This window comes from Apiospora marii (assembly GCF_038362585.1).
Source record: "Apiospora marii strain CBS 49790 chromosome Unknown utg000003l_segment0_segment0, whole genome shotgun sequence".
In the NCBI taxonomy this organism is placed as follows: Eukaryota; Fungi; Ascomycota; class Sordariomycetes; order Amphisphaeriales; family Apiosporaceae; genus Apiospora; species Apiospora marii.
Genome location: NW_027117374.1, coordinates 7,309,220 through 7,325,626, shown reverse-complemented (window position 1 = coordinate 7,325,626; position 16,407 = coordinate 7,309,220). Strand labels below are relative to the sequence as shown.

Below are 16,407 nucleotides of genomic sequence, written 5' to 3'. Positions count from 1 at the left end.
AAGTTCACTTCGGCCCTCCGCCACGTCTGCTCGGCGTCGGATGCTGCCAACTCGGCTCTCGCATGGTTATGCTTCACAAGTCGTGCTTCGTCCAGAACTTCGCCTCCGCGCCTGACAGCCCAACCTACCAATCGTGCTGGGCTGGCATCCATGTTTGCTGCTTCATTACAGCACCGCACGAATTTGGCCACATAAATACCACTTATGGGGTCGAGGCTCCGTCAGTGAGTTGCAGATTCCATTATCTTTCGTCGCCTTGCTCTCATCCACCTGTAACTTCCTGTATTCACCGGCGCTTCCATCTACCGGCATGTTCCCTTCACAGCGACACGGTATGCAGCGTCCGCGCCAGCCACGGCAGGGCCGACCATCAGCAGGCCACGCCACCACTGCGCCCGCGACTGCACCCGCAACTGCGTCTGCGCCCAAGACCGTCGCTCCTTCTGCGACGCAGCTCCAGCCTCCAAACCAACAAGCACTGTCCTTTCCAGACGTTCCCGACTTCTTTGATGACCAACAAGACCTCGACCCAGGCCCTTTCAGCTCCCCGTCACCGTAGGTCCCCCCACATCCAGTCCGCGCGTTGTACTGAAAAGGAAGAATGTCGGGCGATTCCCGAGAACTGCTGGACAAGGTGAATGAGTTGCTGGAAAAGTTCAACGCCGTTCAGTCCGAGCTGGCCCACCACAACGAAAAGTAAGTCTACCTTCGCCCTCGTACGGCATAGCTCTCCTACTCACGCATGCCCACATCTCGCCAGATTCACGACTTTGTAGGTCTCCACCGCCGTCGCAACGAGGTATACGTCTGACTACAGGTGCCCGAACAGCACACAGAAAGTCGAACAGCTGCAAGTCGCCGTGTGTTCAGTCCGGCGCAGACCATCAACTGATATCGAGTACAGGTTCCTGCAACAGACTCAGCGGGTCACGGGTTGGTTGTCGCAGGTGAAAGCCCTGTTTGAGCGATTCGTCTCCGTGGCCGACGCCAATCCCTTAGGCGATACCTTTTTCGATCAGGTATAAGCCTTGAGAATGGAGTATCGGAGTGAATGGGGCCATTCGCTGGCATAACGACCCTTAGCGCGGAATGGCATTGCCTCCTGGCATTGTGTGCCAACCGCTGGTGCTCCACTCCTCTGCCAATAGCTGACCTTTTGTTGTCTCGTTTACTCGGGTGTAGTGGTGCTCGGCTGTCGGGTGGAACTCGTCGGTGGGATGCGTCTATCGCGCGATGCATGCAGGTCGGTCGTGGCAATGTCTATCACGCTGGTCTCGTGGGGACTGGGTAGCCCCGTTGGCCTCAAGGAGTCACTCTGTGCCGGCGTGGTTCGGGCTCGTGGTCATTCGGAACAGTGAATAACAACCGTGGTCGCTATGCTATCGTCTCTCTTGCAACACAGAAGTGACGGTCACCTCAACTGGTATCCTTGGTAGTAACTGTCGTCATGCTGCCGTGCTCAAGTCGCCAGCTTGTCCCCGCTCCTGTTGTGCTCGCCGCCATGCAGTGCGGATTTTGACTCATGTTGTCGGTCGTCGGCGTATGTTATGCGGCGCATTGCCAGCGCGACACGGATAATCGTCTTTTTCGTGCCCTTCAATCACGTCGCTGTGTCGAATAAGAAGCTAATCATGGCATTTGCTACTCTTTTGACCTTCGCTCGTAATTGAACAGGTAGCCCACCCCCACCATGGCACAGCCGCGTTTTCCTGTGGCTGACACCAGCCACCCTCTTAACCCGCTTCGTCCACCGTCCAATGTTCATATTCTTTTGGCACGCAGCCGGATAGCTTCCTTGCGATGGTCACAATCACAGCAATCCCACAATACAGGTAGTGAACCTTCATTTTCGATATTCTACCAACAATTCTACGGCAGGTCTCTGTGCTAGGCTAGCACTGCTAGCTTGTCGACAGCTTCAAGTGCTGCAGTGGTCATGCATATCTCTGCCGTTTGTCCTCTCCATACAAGTCATGGCTCGCCTCTCGCTTGCCATTACTTCCCTCGCAACTGTCCATCACGGCCGACTCCGCCAACACCATCAGCGGACTGATCCGGGGAACAACGAGAATCGACTACTGTGCGTGCACCGACGAGCATCTGTGGGCTGAAATGGTACCGTCGTAGGTGACAATTCATATGTTGCCGGCAATGGCGCAACCCGGCCTGCAACAGTCGTCTTCGTTCCGAGGGCGTTGATGAGCTCTTGTTGCGTATGTACTACGTGGGATTGCAGTGCATACGCCGTCTGCATATTGGTAAGGCGCACCGAAAGCTCTGACACAATGGCACGAAGCATACGGATCTCTTCGCTCAACTCCATGGCGCATGCACAGAACTGACGTCGCGTCTTTGCATCGTGTGCCGAAGTTATGGAGACACCGAAAGGGGCTGTAGGGAGAAGGGAGAGGGCATGGTCATCCATCATTGTGGCAAATATTGTTTCGCGGCTTTGAAGGTAGAACGGAGATCAGGTGGTAAGAGTCTGTGAACGACTACTGCGAGTTGGAAATGGATGGATGGCGGGTTTGGATGGAAAGATCTTCAATAGATGACTCACCTGCGTCACGTGTCTGTCACGCACCAGTTGTACGGCTGCTATCACCAGTTTTGATGCGGCCCCATAAGCACGGAAGCAGTCGATGTTGTCCTTTTGCTTCTGTTGTGCTGCTTGGGGCGTGCTTGCGTGTACTAGGACAGGTAGGCATGGGATGTGCCGCAGAAGCCGTACGTTCGGCGTCTACATTGTCGCTCTCGGTGGGAGTCAAAGGGTCGAAGCGGCATTTTATGATGCCGTGAGAATACTTCGGCGGGGGCGTACGGCGGCTCTTGTAGAGCAGCAAAGATGTGCTAAAAAGGTTGATGACCCCTTCGCCGACGACCAGGATCAGCGTGTTTGGCATCATTTTCGAAGCATCCTTGGCCGCTACTGCTGCGTCCACTAATCGATATGGCTTGGGACTTGTTTGTTGGTAGCGCCCGTTCATGTACACTTCAATGACTAGTAAAATCTAAGTTAACTAAATGCATGGTAATTGTCACGAGTATCTTCACGACCCCCATGGCTGATGCGTTTCCTGCAGGAGGAGCCGAGCAATTCGGCCTCTTCAGGATTACAACAGCCGCTAATAGGTATTAAATCAAGGGAGCCGATTTCGACTCAGCGCCTCCTAAGCTAGCGCTGAGGCGACGGCCGCCAATGGCAACCAACCCCACAACAGATTCCCGGAGTCCAAACTGCCTCGACCTACACCTTCTCCAAAGCATCCCTGATTACGCCTGCGCAACCCAGACAGATGCAGTACGTGCGTTCACTTACGAAGGATGGAAATTGCGCTGCCGAGCGCGCAAAGCGGTTCAAATGATTTCAGGAGTCGATTATTAGCTGGCACGGCCGCCGGCAATGCCCTATGTTGAGTGAGTATCCAGCAGCGTATTCTCTATCGCCGCGTCCGTCGAGAGTTCGAAGATCCTCGCGCGCTGTTTCCGGTCCTGGCTTCATAGTTGCCTGCAGACCCGTTGGCCCTACTGTTGGGGTGCAGCGTCGGAAGAGTGCAATGGCGCACTAGCGTGACTAGCGGGCCAGGTCTGGAACCTGCTCCTAGAGCCGGTTCGCGAGCTCGCGTCATTTTAGAACCAACTGCCCTATCCTCCTCCAAGACTGGACCCGACCGATGGGGATTCCCACAGCAAGGCAGGCCGACCTCGCCCGCCTTGCGTATACCTGTTCAGGAAGGAGGCGCTGATTGGGTAACGACTCCTGGTAGAGTAGTATCGACTCGTTTGGAGTGTTTCTCAACGCGTTCCGGTATGTTCGTTAGGCCGCTTCGTTTGGCCCGTGCAAGATTCAGTGTTGTCGATTTTCATCGACGCGCTTGGATTGTTTCCCGACGCGTCCTGCAGACTGGGCGACATTGTGACCAAGGACCGGAAAAAGCGCGTGAGGATGTTCAAGACCTTGAAGGAGGGGCGAAGCAGCAAGGTCGCGCATGCTCGCGGGTTCGGACTTCATTCTGGCGTACGTCCATCTTGGCGTACGTCCATTCTGGTGTCGCCAAGTCTGGTGTTGCCAACACGACTTTCTGGCCTGCTCAACACCAACCGCAGCCATTTCGACCCCAGATGCACGCCGTTAGATATTGCACTGGCCAATGAGCATGAGCGGTTTTGGCGGCGGCATGTCCACCGCATTGCGCCTTGACAAGCCCGTTGCCAAACCACACGGGGAATCTACAGTCGATGCTACAGCACGAGGGCGAGTGGCCGCATAAGCGCAGAATCAAGGCGCAGGATTAAAAAAGCTACGGGCGGCGGCGACGATCTGCCATTCAAGAAACACGAAGGAGAGGGCGCGGAGTGCTATGTATGTACGTAAGTATCCGCCAATATAGTATATTCATCTATCCTAGTCGCGTCTCTGCATTGGCTCTGCTCACGGGGTCGGGACTGCCCGATCCGCGCGAACAGGTTCGTAGCCAGCACCACGTACAGGCGCAGAGGCCGGCTTCGCTGGCCGCACTGCCACTAGCAGATGCAGGGAAAAACCTCGGTACATGAGATGCTCGAATGTAGGAGGAAAACCCGGGTGGCAAAGGCGGGCAGGAGATGACTCGAACTGCGGACGCCAGAGCCAGGCCCGATACCCCTCCGCAGGAGATGACTCGACCGCAGGAGGGAGACCGAGCAAAAAGACCATCAACCAGCCCGACAGGAGTCAGTTCAAGTTTCTGGACAACACAAGCGGGAGTCAGTTCAAGCTCCTGATCGACACGAGCGGGAGTCAGTTCAAGCTCTCGGACAACACAGCCGGGAGTCAGTTCAAGCCCCTGACTGACCCGTCTCCTAACTGCGCTACGTGACAAAAAGCCGTATATGCATATGGTCTCAGCTACAAAAAGCTTATTTGCAGCTCGTGTCGATCAGGGGCTTGAACTGACTAAGATTACTACTACTCTTCTGCACTGAGCTTCTCTTCAGCCCCTACTATTACTACTGATCTCTGTGAGCCACTTCCGAAGCAACCATTATAGTATCCACTTTCAATCCAGTGGAAGTAGGTAGGGTTGATGAGGATTATTAACGACGCTACCACTACCATTCCACCTTACATGTATCTGATCCAGACACTTGGAATTTCAATCCAGCTTAAGGTAAGTATTCGAATTCAGAACTGTTCACCAGCACTCCATCGTCTTAAGCATTGAATCAAGTACTCTCCTAGGTCACTTCACAGACATCTAGCGTCGAACGATCGTTGCTTTGGCATTGGACGTACCATAAGATACTACTAGATATCTGTCCAGTCCAGAACAGGCCAATACACGCGATTGCCTCCGAGGAAATATACGCCTTGCTTCATTGAGATATATCACCACAGGACAATCCGATGGCTCACCTAGGATGCAACCAGAACCCTCTCTATGCTTCGAAATACTTCCATGACCATCATGCTAGGGTATCTCAAAGGCAAAGGGAAGACCTGGAGCTGACGTGGCCTTTGTACCTTGAAAGAGCGTTCCTTGACGGTAAGCCAAACCAGCTGAACTTCACTGTCTACAAAGGCAACCACTAACTGGTAACAAGCAATCCTCCTTGTGCCAATAATGGATAAGCGAAAGTACAATTCCAGAGATACATTGTATGGGCGCAACATGTTAATCAGCGAATACTTGTGGATATGCCACTGGATCCTCTACCCACCTAACCCGGGGGAGGAAATCCCTATGGGTAAGGATCGTGAGAAGAGACCCGGGCATCCGGCTCACCCAAAGTACCGAACAAGAAAGCAAGTCTCAAGCCACATCCAAGTGTTGAAAGAACTCTTCAAAACACTGCCCCTCTGTTAGTATACCCAACAAGTAACGTCGATTATCACCCCACTACGTTTAGCTAACGGCGACTGACAGTACACTTCTTCTTCCCACGGAAGAACGACGAGGATGACGTGGACGGTAGACTGGGAGAGGGAGGCCAGACCAAGCCGATTCAACACGGCTCCGTCCTTGCTGCGCTAGCGGAGGGACTCCTGCCACAGGAGCGGCCGAATTACGCTTATTTTGCCCATCTTCTCGCAGCCGATGATGAAGTCTTTCTGCGGCCAGAAACTTGCCATATCTATACATCCCACTCAGAACTGACCTTGAGCGAGGATTTCGGAAAAGCCTTTACTGCAGATGGGACGTGTTTGCATGCCGATGCCTACGCCCCGGATGGTACTCGGCTCGAGCTCCAGGGCGATTTCCCGCATCTACGAAAGAACAGGAAAAGGGCTTTCCACCATGATGTCCACCACGGTGACCGAGATGAGCCGCGGACCTACTTGCTTCATGAATATACCGAGTCTATTACCCAAACGGAATCCAATTCTGTGCGGGGTATCTCGGCCAAGTGGGACCACCAATTCCCTAAGCTGCGTGAGAAGCTCAGGTCGGCCCTCGACGACCCACACACGGGTACGGCGCGCAGCGTTATGGGGCCCTGTGATATCATCCATATGAAAGTTGTTCTGGACTTGCATGGGACAGGTCATTTCCCAATAGGAACCCACCTGGATGGTTGTGTTGAGTTCAACGTCAGCCGCCTAGAGCTTGCGCACCACATGTGGCGTTGCTCGACCTGCGTTGTCAAACCTCGAGAGTTGTATCTTAACGCATCAGACCCTCTCTTATGGGACTACAAATCTACGTGTCGTCCTTCGCGCCGCGGCAACACGATCGAGGTCCCCTTTCCGGCTGCCAGCTGGGCCAGTACCTTCTATCGGCTTTCCGAGTATGTCACGGCAGAGCGCGAGAGAAAGGAGGGGAAAAGGATGGAAACGGTCCTTGAGCAAAGAGCCCAAAGGGAATGTAGCAATCACGGTGCAGACCTACCTACGCCGTCTGATATGCTACAGCAGATTGCTATGTACCAAGAAATCTTCTCGGCACCTAGCGAGGGCTCAAGCAAACCTGTGTGGAAACGCCGATGCGTATTACTCTGGACATTTTCCGATATACGCGACAAAGCAGAACGCGTCAGAGGCAAGCAGCCCAAGAAGGAGACCAGGGAGACGGCTGGCACAACCTGGAGGTTCTTGTCGAAGCTAGATCCCACATCGCAATATCATCAGCAACGGGCGTATCTTCCTGGCAGTCCAAACGTTCCTAGTATCATAACGCCAAATGTAGGCAGTCAGCACCACCTCGGGGCCGTGATGCATACGAACTCTGGAAGCTTTTACGACGTGGCGAACCTCGACCCTCCATACCAGCTACAGGAAACTAATATACACCCCACCAATTTGAACATGCTAGGTGGTATCTCGAATGGTCTGACTGCGCCGCTACCTACATCGTACCTCCACTCAAGCTATGGTCAGAGCTGCGGCAGCTCTATTATCGAGAACGATGACAGTCTGAAGCCACAAAACAGCTACACATCTGATGGACCCACGGGTGACACGGCAGCAGTTCTTATATCTGACTCCCTCCAGGGGCTAGTAGCGTCACAGCTGGCCATGAGAATGGTTGACGATCGGAATACTAGCCCCTTTTGGTCGGCCATGACCGCTCCATCGGCAAACTAGCCAACATGCTTGTGAAGAGTCCCGTTAGTAGTTTTCCCAATAGCCCAGCTTGAAGGACACTCTTCAAGTATCCAGCAACCTATCCTCGGCAACTGAAGCGGCGCCTGCAGTTTTTGCAGCGATTACTCCCAGTCTGGGAGGGCATTGCCGTGGCTGAGTCGACATGATAGCAAGTTGAGCGATGGGATTTCTGGATTTGTACCCTCCTGGTCGCAATGGAGTAAACCCTGTTCAGGGGCTAGGTTTTTCACAATGTCTGTCATATCTAGATAGCTGTATACGGACAATAAAATTGATTAAGACAATATGTTCTTCTGCCCTGGTTGATACAATCAAGGCGATTGATCTTGAACAGAATAGGTAAGGTATGCCGATTCTGCCAAACACGAACGCTGGCACTTGATTCACTTCGGTCAATAGATGTTGATAGATTCTTGATTTTCTAATCATGAGCCTATATCCTTTCCCAACATCGCCTGACACGACCCACGAACATCCATACTTCGTCCAAATTCCGTCCCCGAATCCTGCTCCGACATCCAGCTTTGGCTTCATGGCGTCAACCACTTCCACCGTACAAAACCTGGACTGTACACATGGTATGAAAAGGTTTACACCACTCCCTTGACCGCTGCCGAAATGCATCTGGTCTACTTATACGTAGTCCCGGAGGAGCACGGAGTTACTGTACCCCCAATATCCCGTGCTGCTCTTCTAGTTCGTACTTTCCCGTATCTCTAGGCAACGCGCACTCATTTTCATCCTTTCCTGACGATGCTACCGAAAGCTACTGAAAGGATCGAATAAACCTCACACTGCATCTAGATCTATCGCAAGATAACGACAAGACGAAGACGCCAGAAAACAGACTATTAGGCAGGACTGGAGCCAGGATGCCTGCCTGGCAGGTCGCATATGTCGTCACCCGCGTGGTCGGAATTCGACTCGGCTCTGGGTGTATAAGGCCACTTCGGTTGAGAGTCCAGATAGAGAGGGGGACTGGCAGACCTCAAGAGAATCCTCCATGAACGAAAAGAAGACCCCGGCCGACGGCCTCTCAGTAGCCTCCTCAACTATCGCATGTGCGCACGACCATCCCACAGAGACGATCGCCATTAGGGTCTAGCTCATGTCTGTTCATGGGCGTAAGCGCGTATGCGTTCTCGGTCTCGGCCATTACGTGTTCGCATGGCAGCGGGTGATGGTGGAGATGGGACCGGGCATGGAGGAGGAACGGGAGACGGGTGCAAAGGTTTATCTGGGCTTGACCGTGATCGTCGCGACGCTACCTCCTCGGGAAGAACATCGTCCAACGACCATGGTAGGAGAAAAGAGAAAGCGCACCCCGGACGACAGCAGCGAGAGCCTCGCTCCGGGGGACGAGGGATATGTGGAGTTGGATTTGGATTTGGATCATTTCAAGCGAGCTCGTCGTGAGCGGGGCTATTCGCAAAGCACCACCAGAAGGCACAGGGGGTTCAGGCCCGAGCTTTATGGGTGGATACCGCGGCGAGCGCTGAACGCCGGCTACTGAAAACCAAGGCTTTGAACACCCGCCTCTCAGGACCTACTATGCTGACCGAATACTCACAGCTATCAAGTCTTGCTTGTAATTGTTCGGCGTAGGACTAGTTGTATTGTTCAACTCACAGGGCTATGCTCCATCGTGTTCGACGTGGTACAAATCCCCACTTGAGGGGCTGGCCCGGAACATCCTTATTCAAAACCTCCGGTGTACTCGCACCTTTCCATGGGCGGCAGTCGCATCGCATCATGATTCTTAATGCCCATTGGCCGATAAGCCCCACCCTATACGGATTAATGATGATCCAAATGTTCCCGTTAGTCGCGCACGGATCTTAAGGATTGAACTAATCCTTATGGCATCTATTTGTTTATCGTTTATCCACTCTCTATCTAGACTCCCCACATCCCTCCACTTCCTAGGGCCTTCAATGCAATTGTTAGCACTCCACATGCACCTCAATGTAGCTTAAGCTACTCGTGGTTTCCCGCGTATGCTACTATGGACTATCTAGATACCTAAGACACTGCTTGCAATTATCAACATCGTAAGATAGTACAGTAAAATCCAGGTTCAGCGTCCGCCTCTCCGATGTCAAAAATAAGAACCCGAAGTACTGAGGGGCGCCTGCGCCGCGCGTAAGCGATATTGAAGAAGTACCGGTCATCGCCAAGCAAGACTTTCGTAGGGCTACATATTTGGCGCTGACATGTATCGCTACTGCTAAGCCCTGTACTCCAGCGGACATGGAGCCAACAGTGGATCAGTGGACTACAGCCGTTACTAGAGCGTTGAAGCCATTTTAGTACTTACTTGATTCCCCGCCGTGTTCGGAGTACGTCCTATAATGGCGTTCCGCCGTGGGAGCTTTGCGTTGTATTAGGCGCATTAGACGAGCGTGCGGGGAGAGTTCTAGGGCTAGTAGAGAAGCCCACCGAGCTGAAAGACTTGGGCAGTGCATGGTGGCTGTTATTTTTATATAAGCTGATATCTCATTAATTCCCACCTAACCTGGGCTGTGGTCCTGTAGTTTCCGCAATGGCTGTGTGCTCCCACAAAGTCTCTATCCCTACATTATCTACCCTATCATCTACCACGTCGATAACTAGGCAAGTATACCCCGTTACGCCCGGATCATCCCAATTATCTTCAACTCCAGATGAAATTGTCACGGTTAGGCCCACAGTCGTCGTCACTACAAGAAGCCCTGACGTTACATCAACAAAGGAGGTGGTCGCCACGCGAAAAGCGAAGGGCATGCTGGAGGGCAAACAACGGTACTTTCTGCACAGTGGGAACCGATACAACAGCCCGAGATCAGCTGTCTGTTGATCGAACGGACGCGCCACGGCTTAACGATGGAAAGCTGGGCGAGCTGAACGTCGCGACGGACGCGTCGCCTAGCGTGCTCTACAGGGGTGCCGGCTTTGTCGAGTGGATGCTTTCCCTTCGCCTCGACCACCCCGCCTTTCACTGGGTCCGGTCGCCCTAGTTCTCGCCCAATTGAGCTGCTGAGCATCCAAGCGGCGGCACGCCTCGCCTCTTTAACATACGTGTGGCCGATGGCACGCGCTGGCGCAACACAAACTAGCTATAGAAATCTGATTGTAAGACAGACCTGAGCCACTTATTCATCATGAAGTGTCGTTAAATGTAGAGTGAATTAAGGCTTTCGCATTAAAGTAATTCATTTATCCGAGTTATTCGCGCTATCCAGGCTAGGCCTTCACAATCAGGTCTGCGAGAGGATCCAGCCGGAACAGTGGCTGTCGCTCCCGTCCTCACTACACAGCCTTGCGAATTGTTCGATAGTACTAATGTCAGCGGAGACACGCGAATCTTGGTCTTATTTCTAGTAGATGACCCTCGTCATGCTCAGTAATGTGACGGCCATACACGTTGCTTAGGGGCCTTACACCTGGCCGCCAGCCGCCCACCGGCTGACTGGCACGACAGCCCCTAGGAAGAGCCCCTAAGGGAAGACTGAATGTAATATTATAGACTACCTCTTTCTTTCCCTTCTTATTTTTGCTGTCGTCGCCAACAGAAGCACCTGCCATAGTTGAAGCCTTGTCCAAACTCGTATTGATGCCCGCCGTGAGAAGTAGCATGGTTCGAACGAGAATTTGTTATGTTGCGCATTGCCATTCTGCTCAGGCCGCCAAGACCTGCTATCCTGGAGGTGCGTCGTCTAGTCGTTGATAAACTCCCGAAATAACGCCATATCCTCAAAATCTCCTGCCAGTTTCTCCATGGCAGCCCCAGCAGGGTCTATCTGTGCCAGCTCTAGGTCGCCCATAAAGGGGGCTCGGAGCTCATGTTTGCTGTAGCTCAGACCGCGCTCCTCGATGTGGCGCAGCATCTCATGGGCCTCCGCGCTCGTGATGTTCTTGTCGCGGAGCATCATGGTCAGCAAAGCCCGACCGATGGCCTCGGCCACGCGGAAAGGCCGCCGCAGCGTCTCGTACCCGTACAGGCAGAGCAGCAGGTACTGGTACCACTCCGGGTCCTGCGAGTCCCGCAGCATCGCGTTGGCCACGTACGTCATGGCGGTATGCCACAGCAGCGTGTACGTCGACGCCTCATAGTTGGACCGGAAGTGGACAATGAGGTGTTTCAGTTGGTTCACCGAAGCCATGTAGGCGGCCAGAGGAGTCCGATCCACAGCCGAGAATGTTCGCAGACGGAGGTTTTCGTCTTCGTCTCTTTTCAGAAAAGGTCGGAAGATGTCCAAGATGGCGGCGTGAAACCACATGCTGTGGGATGTCAGTCGACAAACAATATTTTCAGGTATTGAAGCGCCAACTTACTGAAGGATGACGGCATGATGAGGGTTTGCATCCGACCGATGGAGTTGAGCCGGCAGGTTCTCCGCCCACGCCAACAACTCTCGATACTTCATCTCGGCAAAGTCAAGGCTCAGACTTCCAGATTTCACCAGATCTCTGGGGTGGTGGTAAAGCAGAGAGACCTCGTGCATTAGGGCCCATAGCTCGCAGACTTTGGGGAATGTCACCCCCATGATCTCTTGGACTTGCGAACCCTTGTCGGACGGGGTTGCAGCTTCACTCGACCTTGGACTGTCCTCGGCCATGTCAACTTTCGGGATAGGTACCGTCGGTGGGAGCTTCGGTACTGCGACGCCGGGTTGCTGGTAAAACAGCGATACGATGCTGAACTGGTAAGTCCTACTGCATGGTTTAAGAGTACCTGAGAGGGGAGAAGAAGAGTAACCTACATCGACCAGTTGAAGAGCCCCCAGGCGGTGTTGGAGATGGCGGCGCGTGAGCTCTCCGGGATAGCCTCCATCCTAATTCTGGCAACATCCTGGTCGACACCGAAGAGGCCCAGGCGAGTGCCCATGCGAATGGCGGCGTCCAGGAAATGGAGCACCTTGTGGTCCCTGCCCTGGCCGACGAAGGCAAGGCTCAGCAACTGGGCGCCAACCATGCTGAGTAAGGAGTCGTGTTCCTCGGCGACCGTCCAGAACCGCTCTGCCTCGTCACATAAGGGCTCAATATATTGAGCTACGCTTTTGTCGATGGCCGTATACATTTGCTGGGATCTGGTTAGCTCGCTTGCCGACAGGTGGACTTACTAATAATGGGTATGGAAAAGGTAAGAAGTACTCACACACCCCCAGTAGAGAAGTGCGTTGACGACCAGGACAGAACATGACTGCTCTCGGTGCTCCACCAAGTCGGATATGAAACTGTCTGGGTCAAACATGCCTAGGAGGGGGTGGTCTGTCTCGAGGTACATGGAGATGATCCTGGCCGCCGCCTCATTGGGTATTGGCACACTGGTCCAGTGCCTGACCCTCAACGACTTTAAACGGGCATCACAAAACCCATCATTCCATCTCGGGGAACGGTTTGGCGCCGATTGTTGAGCACGGAACGATGCAGCAGCCGAGTCATTGTCGATATGTGCTGCCTCGGCCGATCTTTTAGGAATGACGAACATCATTCCGCCGTGCCATGGCGGGGAATCGTCGGGTCTGGTGGCATCCATCAATCAATGTCACATTGCAATATGAAATAGGCAGGGAGTGTCTCTTCCGCTGCACGCTGCTAACCTTGTCTTCTCCCGTGCTGCGCTGATGGGACGGAGCAAGTTGCTCTCTTCCAGCTCTGACATGGATATGCGGCGAAGTGGCGCGTAAGTCGAGGGATTCCTGGTCATTAGTTCCAGTTCTAGTGATGACCTTTGCGGGACGAATGTCCGGGGTGAGGAGTGCTCTGAAGGTGAATCTGGGCTGTCGTTGTCGGTTCCCCTAATGACAGATAGGACGACAGACGCATCGCCAGCTGTCCGCAGGAGTCGGAGTATGTCCAAGGCCTCCGCATACGGCGCGAGGTATAAGAGCTCGACGATGTCGACGGCTCCCTGTGCCGCGTCCCGTTTGTCATTGTATACGCACTTCTTGGAGCGTCTGACACAAGAGTGGCAACTCGGCCGAGTCCCATCACACTGGAAACGAATCAGATGATAGATACCCGCAGGGCGAATGTTCGGCTCAACTTACCCGAGTTTTTTTCAAGCGACAAAGATTACAGGCCAGCTGGGTGCCGACCCGTTTCCTCTTGCGCGTCTCGTTGATGACAGCCCTCACTAGTGGGGGTGGAGCAACTAAGGCTGTGTCCGGACCTGGGGCAGCAGAGGTGGTGAAATCGGATGGCAGCAGTCGCACGTATCGCATGGAGTCCATTGCAGCAATTGGGGCATCATGGGGAATCCCGGTAAAGCTAGGGTTGACCAGAGCCCGCTCCATATAAATGGGATTCTGGTGGTCGCCATGTTGAAGTTTCGCACCCCCGCCGCAAGACCGATGACTGCGTTATGCCGTATGCCTTTGGTGGAGCCGAGACCCTACGTCATTTGGTCTCGCATGTCAAGTGTCAAGAAGAAACAAAAGGCAGTCAAAACAGGAGTTTAGGGTTTCTTATTGTTTCAATTGCGTTTGTGTCTCGATTCGTGTTGCTCAACTGCTTAGCTGCAGCTCGTTGACGTGCGCATATGAGAGCCACATGATGCATCCCTAATGCGAAGCTTATGACCCGAAGACCATGTGCAAAGAAAACAACTTAGTGGAAACAACCCAAAACGCTGATTCACGTAATAGCAAAGGACCAACTGCTACCGGGACAACTACAAGCGGGATGATATAATCGTGCATTGGAGGAGGGCATCTGGTGTGAGCTACGTAGTACAGTCTGCTTCATGTATGGGACGCTTTGCAAAGAATTTCGAAAAGTTGAAGCTGGCAAGGATTTTAGCTGGTTGTGGCAGCAAGGTATTACGAATCAATCGTATTACACCCGACAGTCTGGGCACGCTACGTCGAGTGTTTAGCTGGGGCGGACGGGGCGAAGATGGAAGTACGGGTCGTCACGACATCCACGCAGGAAAGAAAATGGGGACGATGCATGCTGCATCTACAAGGCAGCAGTGCCTGGTATGCTCCTAGCTATGTTTCGTAATCCTGACAAGCCCTATGATCTAGGTGATGCCCGGTTTATCATCAAATACCATAAGGTTGCGGTATGGCCATTTTTGGGACTAGCGGAGCGCTTGGGGCCGCTGCTGGGTATTATTAAATTTACTTGATGTCCAACTCCCTCGCAATTCACTGTAGTGGCCGTAGCGGAGCATGATAGTGATCAACCCCGCTACTGGTAGCGCTAGCGAGCAACGCCAGGCCAGAAGCCAGGCGTCGAATGCCACTGAAAAATGGAATTCCTAGAGAGGTACTCCGTACTGGAGCCCCCAATGGTCGCTCTCGGACTGCGACTTGGCCCTTTGGACCTTTTGTCCTCCCCAGCTGTCCGGGTCCGAGTCAATCCCACCAGACGGGACTGGCCAATGACACGTTAGGAGAGATGGACTGGGCTGGCGGAACCGATGCGGACCTTGACCAAAACCCTGACGTCCACGAGCATGAGCAACCCTGCTCCAGCCCCGCTCTGCCGCGCTTGACTGTCGCCTCCAAAACCGGTTTCTCCACCGAGTAACGGCTTACTGGACTCATGCACCAAAGCTCGTTGCGGTCCAAGATGGAAGATCGCATGCATATTCCAGGCAACGGATACCAACTACTTACCAAATATAAAATGGCTACCGGAGGCAGTCCGAGTCTGCGTACGCGTTGTCGATTGGTGCTGTTTTTCGTCATTGTCTCCACCACCTGCTGTTATTGCATCTTACTTTTGCCCCACGGCAAGGTTAACCAGGCGTGCAGGCTGATTTACCATATTGGTCTTGCTCCTCACAACCTTAGCATTGCGTCGGACTAAAAGCTCAAAGATCTAGCTATCTAGCGTTTGGCTAGCTATCCATTGTAGTACCCCACGTTTGTTTGAGGTACGTACCTTTCAGCGCCAAGGTACGACTGGGCCCTGAAAAAGCGAAACCATTTCGAATTCCACTGTACTCTTTTTAGGTTGCGCGCGCATTCGCAATGCATACTGGATTAAGGTGGCTGAGGAGAATTGAAACGGTTTCTGGTTCCTTAAATACAGTTCTTGGATCATGATTCCCGAATCTCAATTCATGCCTTGTAGTTCCTGGATCGCGGTTCCTATATCACGGTTCCTAGATCCAGGTTCCTGCATCACGGTGGTAATAGATTTGGAATGGTAGCAGAGCCCCTCACTTACAAAACCCGACTCTCAATAGACATCAGAGAACGCCGATACCGCCGCTACTGAGCTGTATTGCAAGAACAGCAACTTTTGCATAGAAAGGACAAGCATAAGTCTTTGCCACCCACTGTAGTTATGAATGGAGGAATTCATGTCTGGATTATAAGGATGAATAGCCTGTATTTCCACTGCGATACAAGGTGCCAACAGTGCAGCGATAAGAAAAAGGAGACATTCATGTAGTGCCGAGTGTGTAAGAAAAAAAATCGAATACTATGCCAAGCAATCAAGATCCAGATGATCAATCCCTCGCCTTGCGAGACTGCTCCTCATGTTCACGTAGCAGCCGCTTGCTGATCGATCTCTCGGCTACCCATCCTTCTTCCTTAAGAGGACGATCCTTCCAATGCAGCTTGTACTGCCTCTTCGCCCCCTTCCCACGTACCCCCAAAATATCTACGCCTTCATAGATGCCATCATAGCCGGCCTCGAATTTACGGACCATTCTTCATCGATGTCTCCACGGGGGACCCAATCGCGGGTGCTGTCTGTCCACTTGAGGAGGAACACGGCGCGACGGCCCGAACCCCAGCGTGCGATCAGATGATCAACCTCACCAATAACAACGGATTCAGCTTCTCGAAGTCAGTCGATATTGCTGAAAAAATATTTCA

General features: G+C 53.0%; 3 protein-coding genes across 3 annotated transcripts; 1 reads left to right on the top strand and 2 right to left on the bottom strand.

Annotated features, from left to right (window-relative positions):
• Positions 1-2,370: 2,370 nt before the first annotated feature.
• PG985_005776 (uncharacterized protein) lies at positions 2,371-2,906 on the bottom strand (the record flags this gene model as incomplete). Its single annotated transcript, XM_066825545.1, has 3 exons — positions 2,371-2,391; positions 2,561-2,667; positions 2,732-2,906. The coding sequence occupies 3 exons, from the start codon at positions 2,904-2,906 to the stop codon at positions 2,371-2,373; spliced, it is 303 nt and encodes a 100-aa protein (XP_066688705.1).
• A 2,697-nt stretch (positions 2,907-5,603) lies between these two features.
• On the top strand, positions 5,604-9,098 carry PG985_005775 (Conidiophore development regulator abaA; the record flags this gene model as incomplete). Its single annotated transcript, XM_066825544.1, has 3 exons — positions 5,604-5,841; positions 5,907-7,447; positions 8,691-9,098. 3 exons carry the CDS (start codon positions 5,604-5,606, stop codon positions 9,096-9,098), a joined length of 2,187 nt encoding a protein of 728 aa, XP_066688704.1.
• Positions 9,099-11,280: 2,182 nt separating this feature from the next.
• PG985_005774 (uncharacterized protein) lies at positions 11,281-13,800 on the bottom strand (the record flags this gene model as incomplete). The annotated part of the gene is made up of 6 exons (XM_066825543.1): positions 11,281-11,845; positions 11,900-12,262; positions 12,328-12,647; positions 12,723-13,089; positions 13,168-13,562; positions 13,618-13,800. The coding sequence occupies 6 exons, from the start codon at positions 13,798-13,800 to the stop codon at positions 11,281-11,283; spliced, it is 2,193 nt and encodes a 730-aa protein (XP_066688703.1).
• Positions 13,801-16,407: the final 2,607 nt, after the last annotated feature.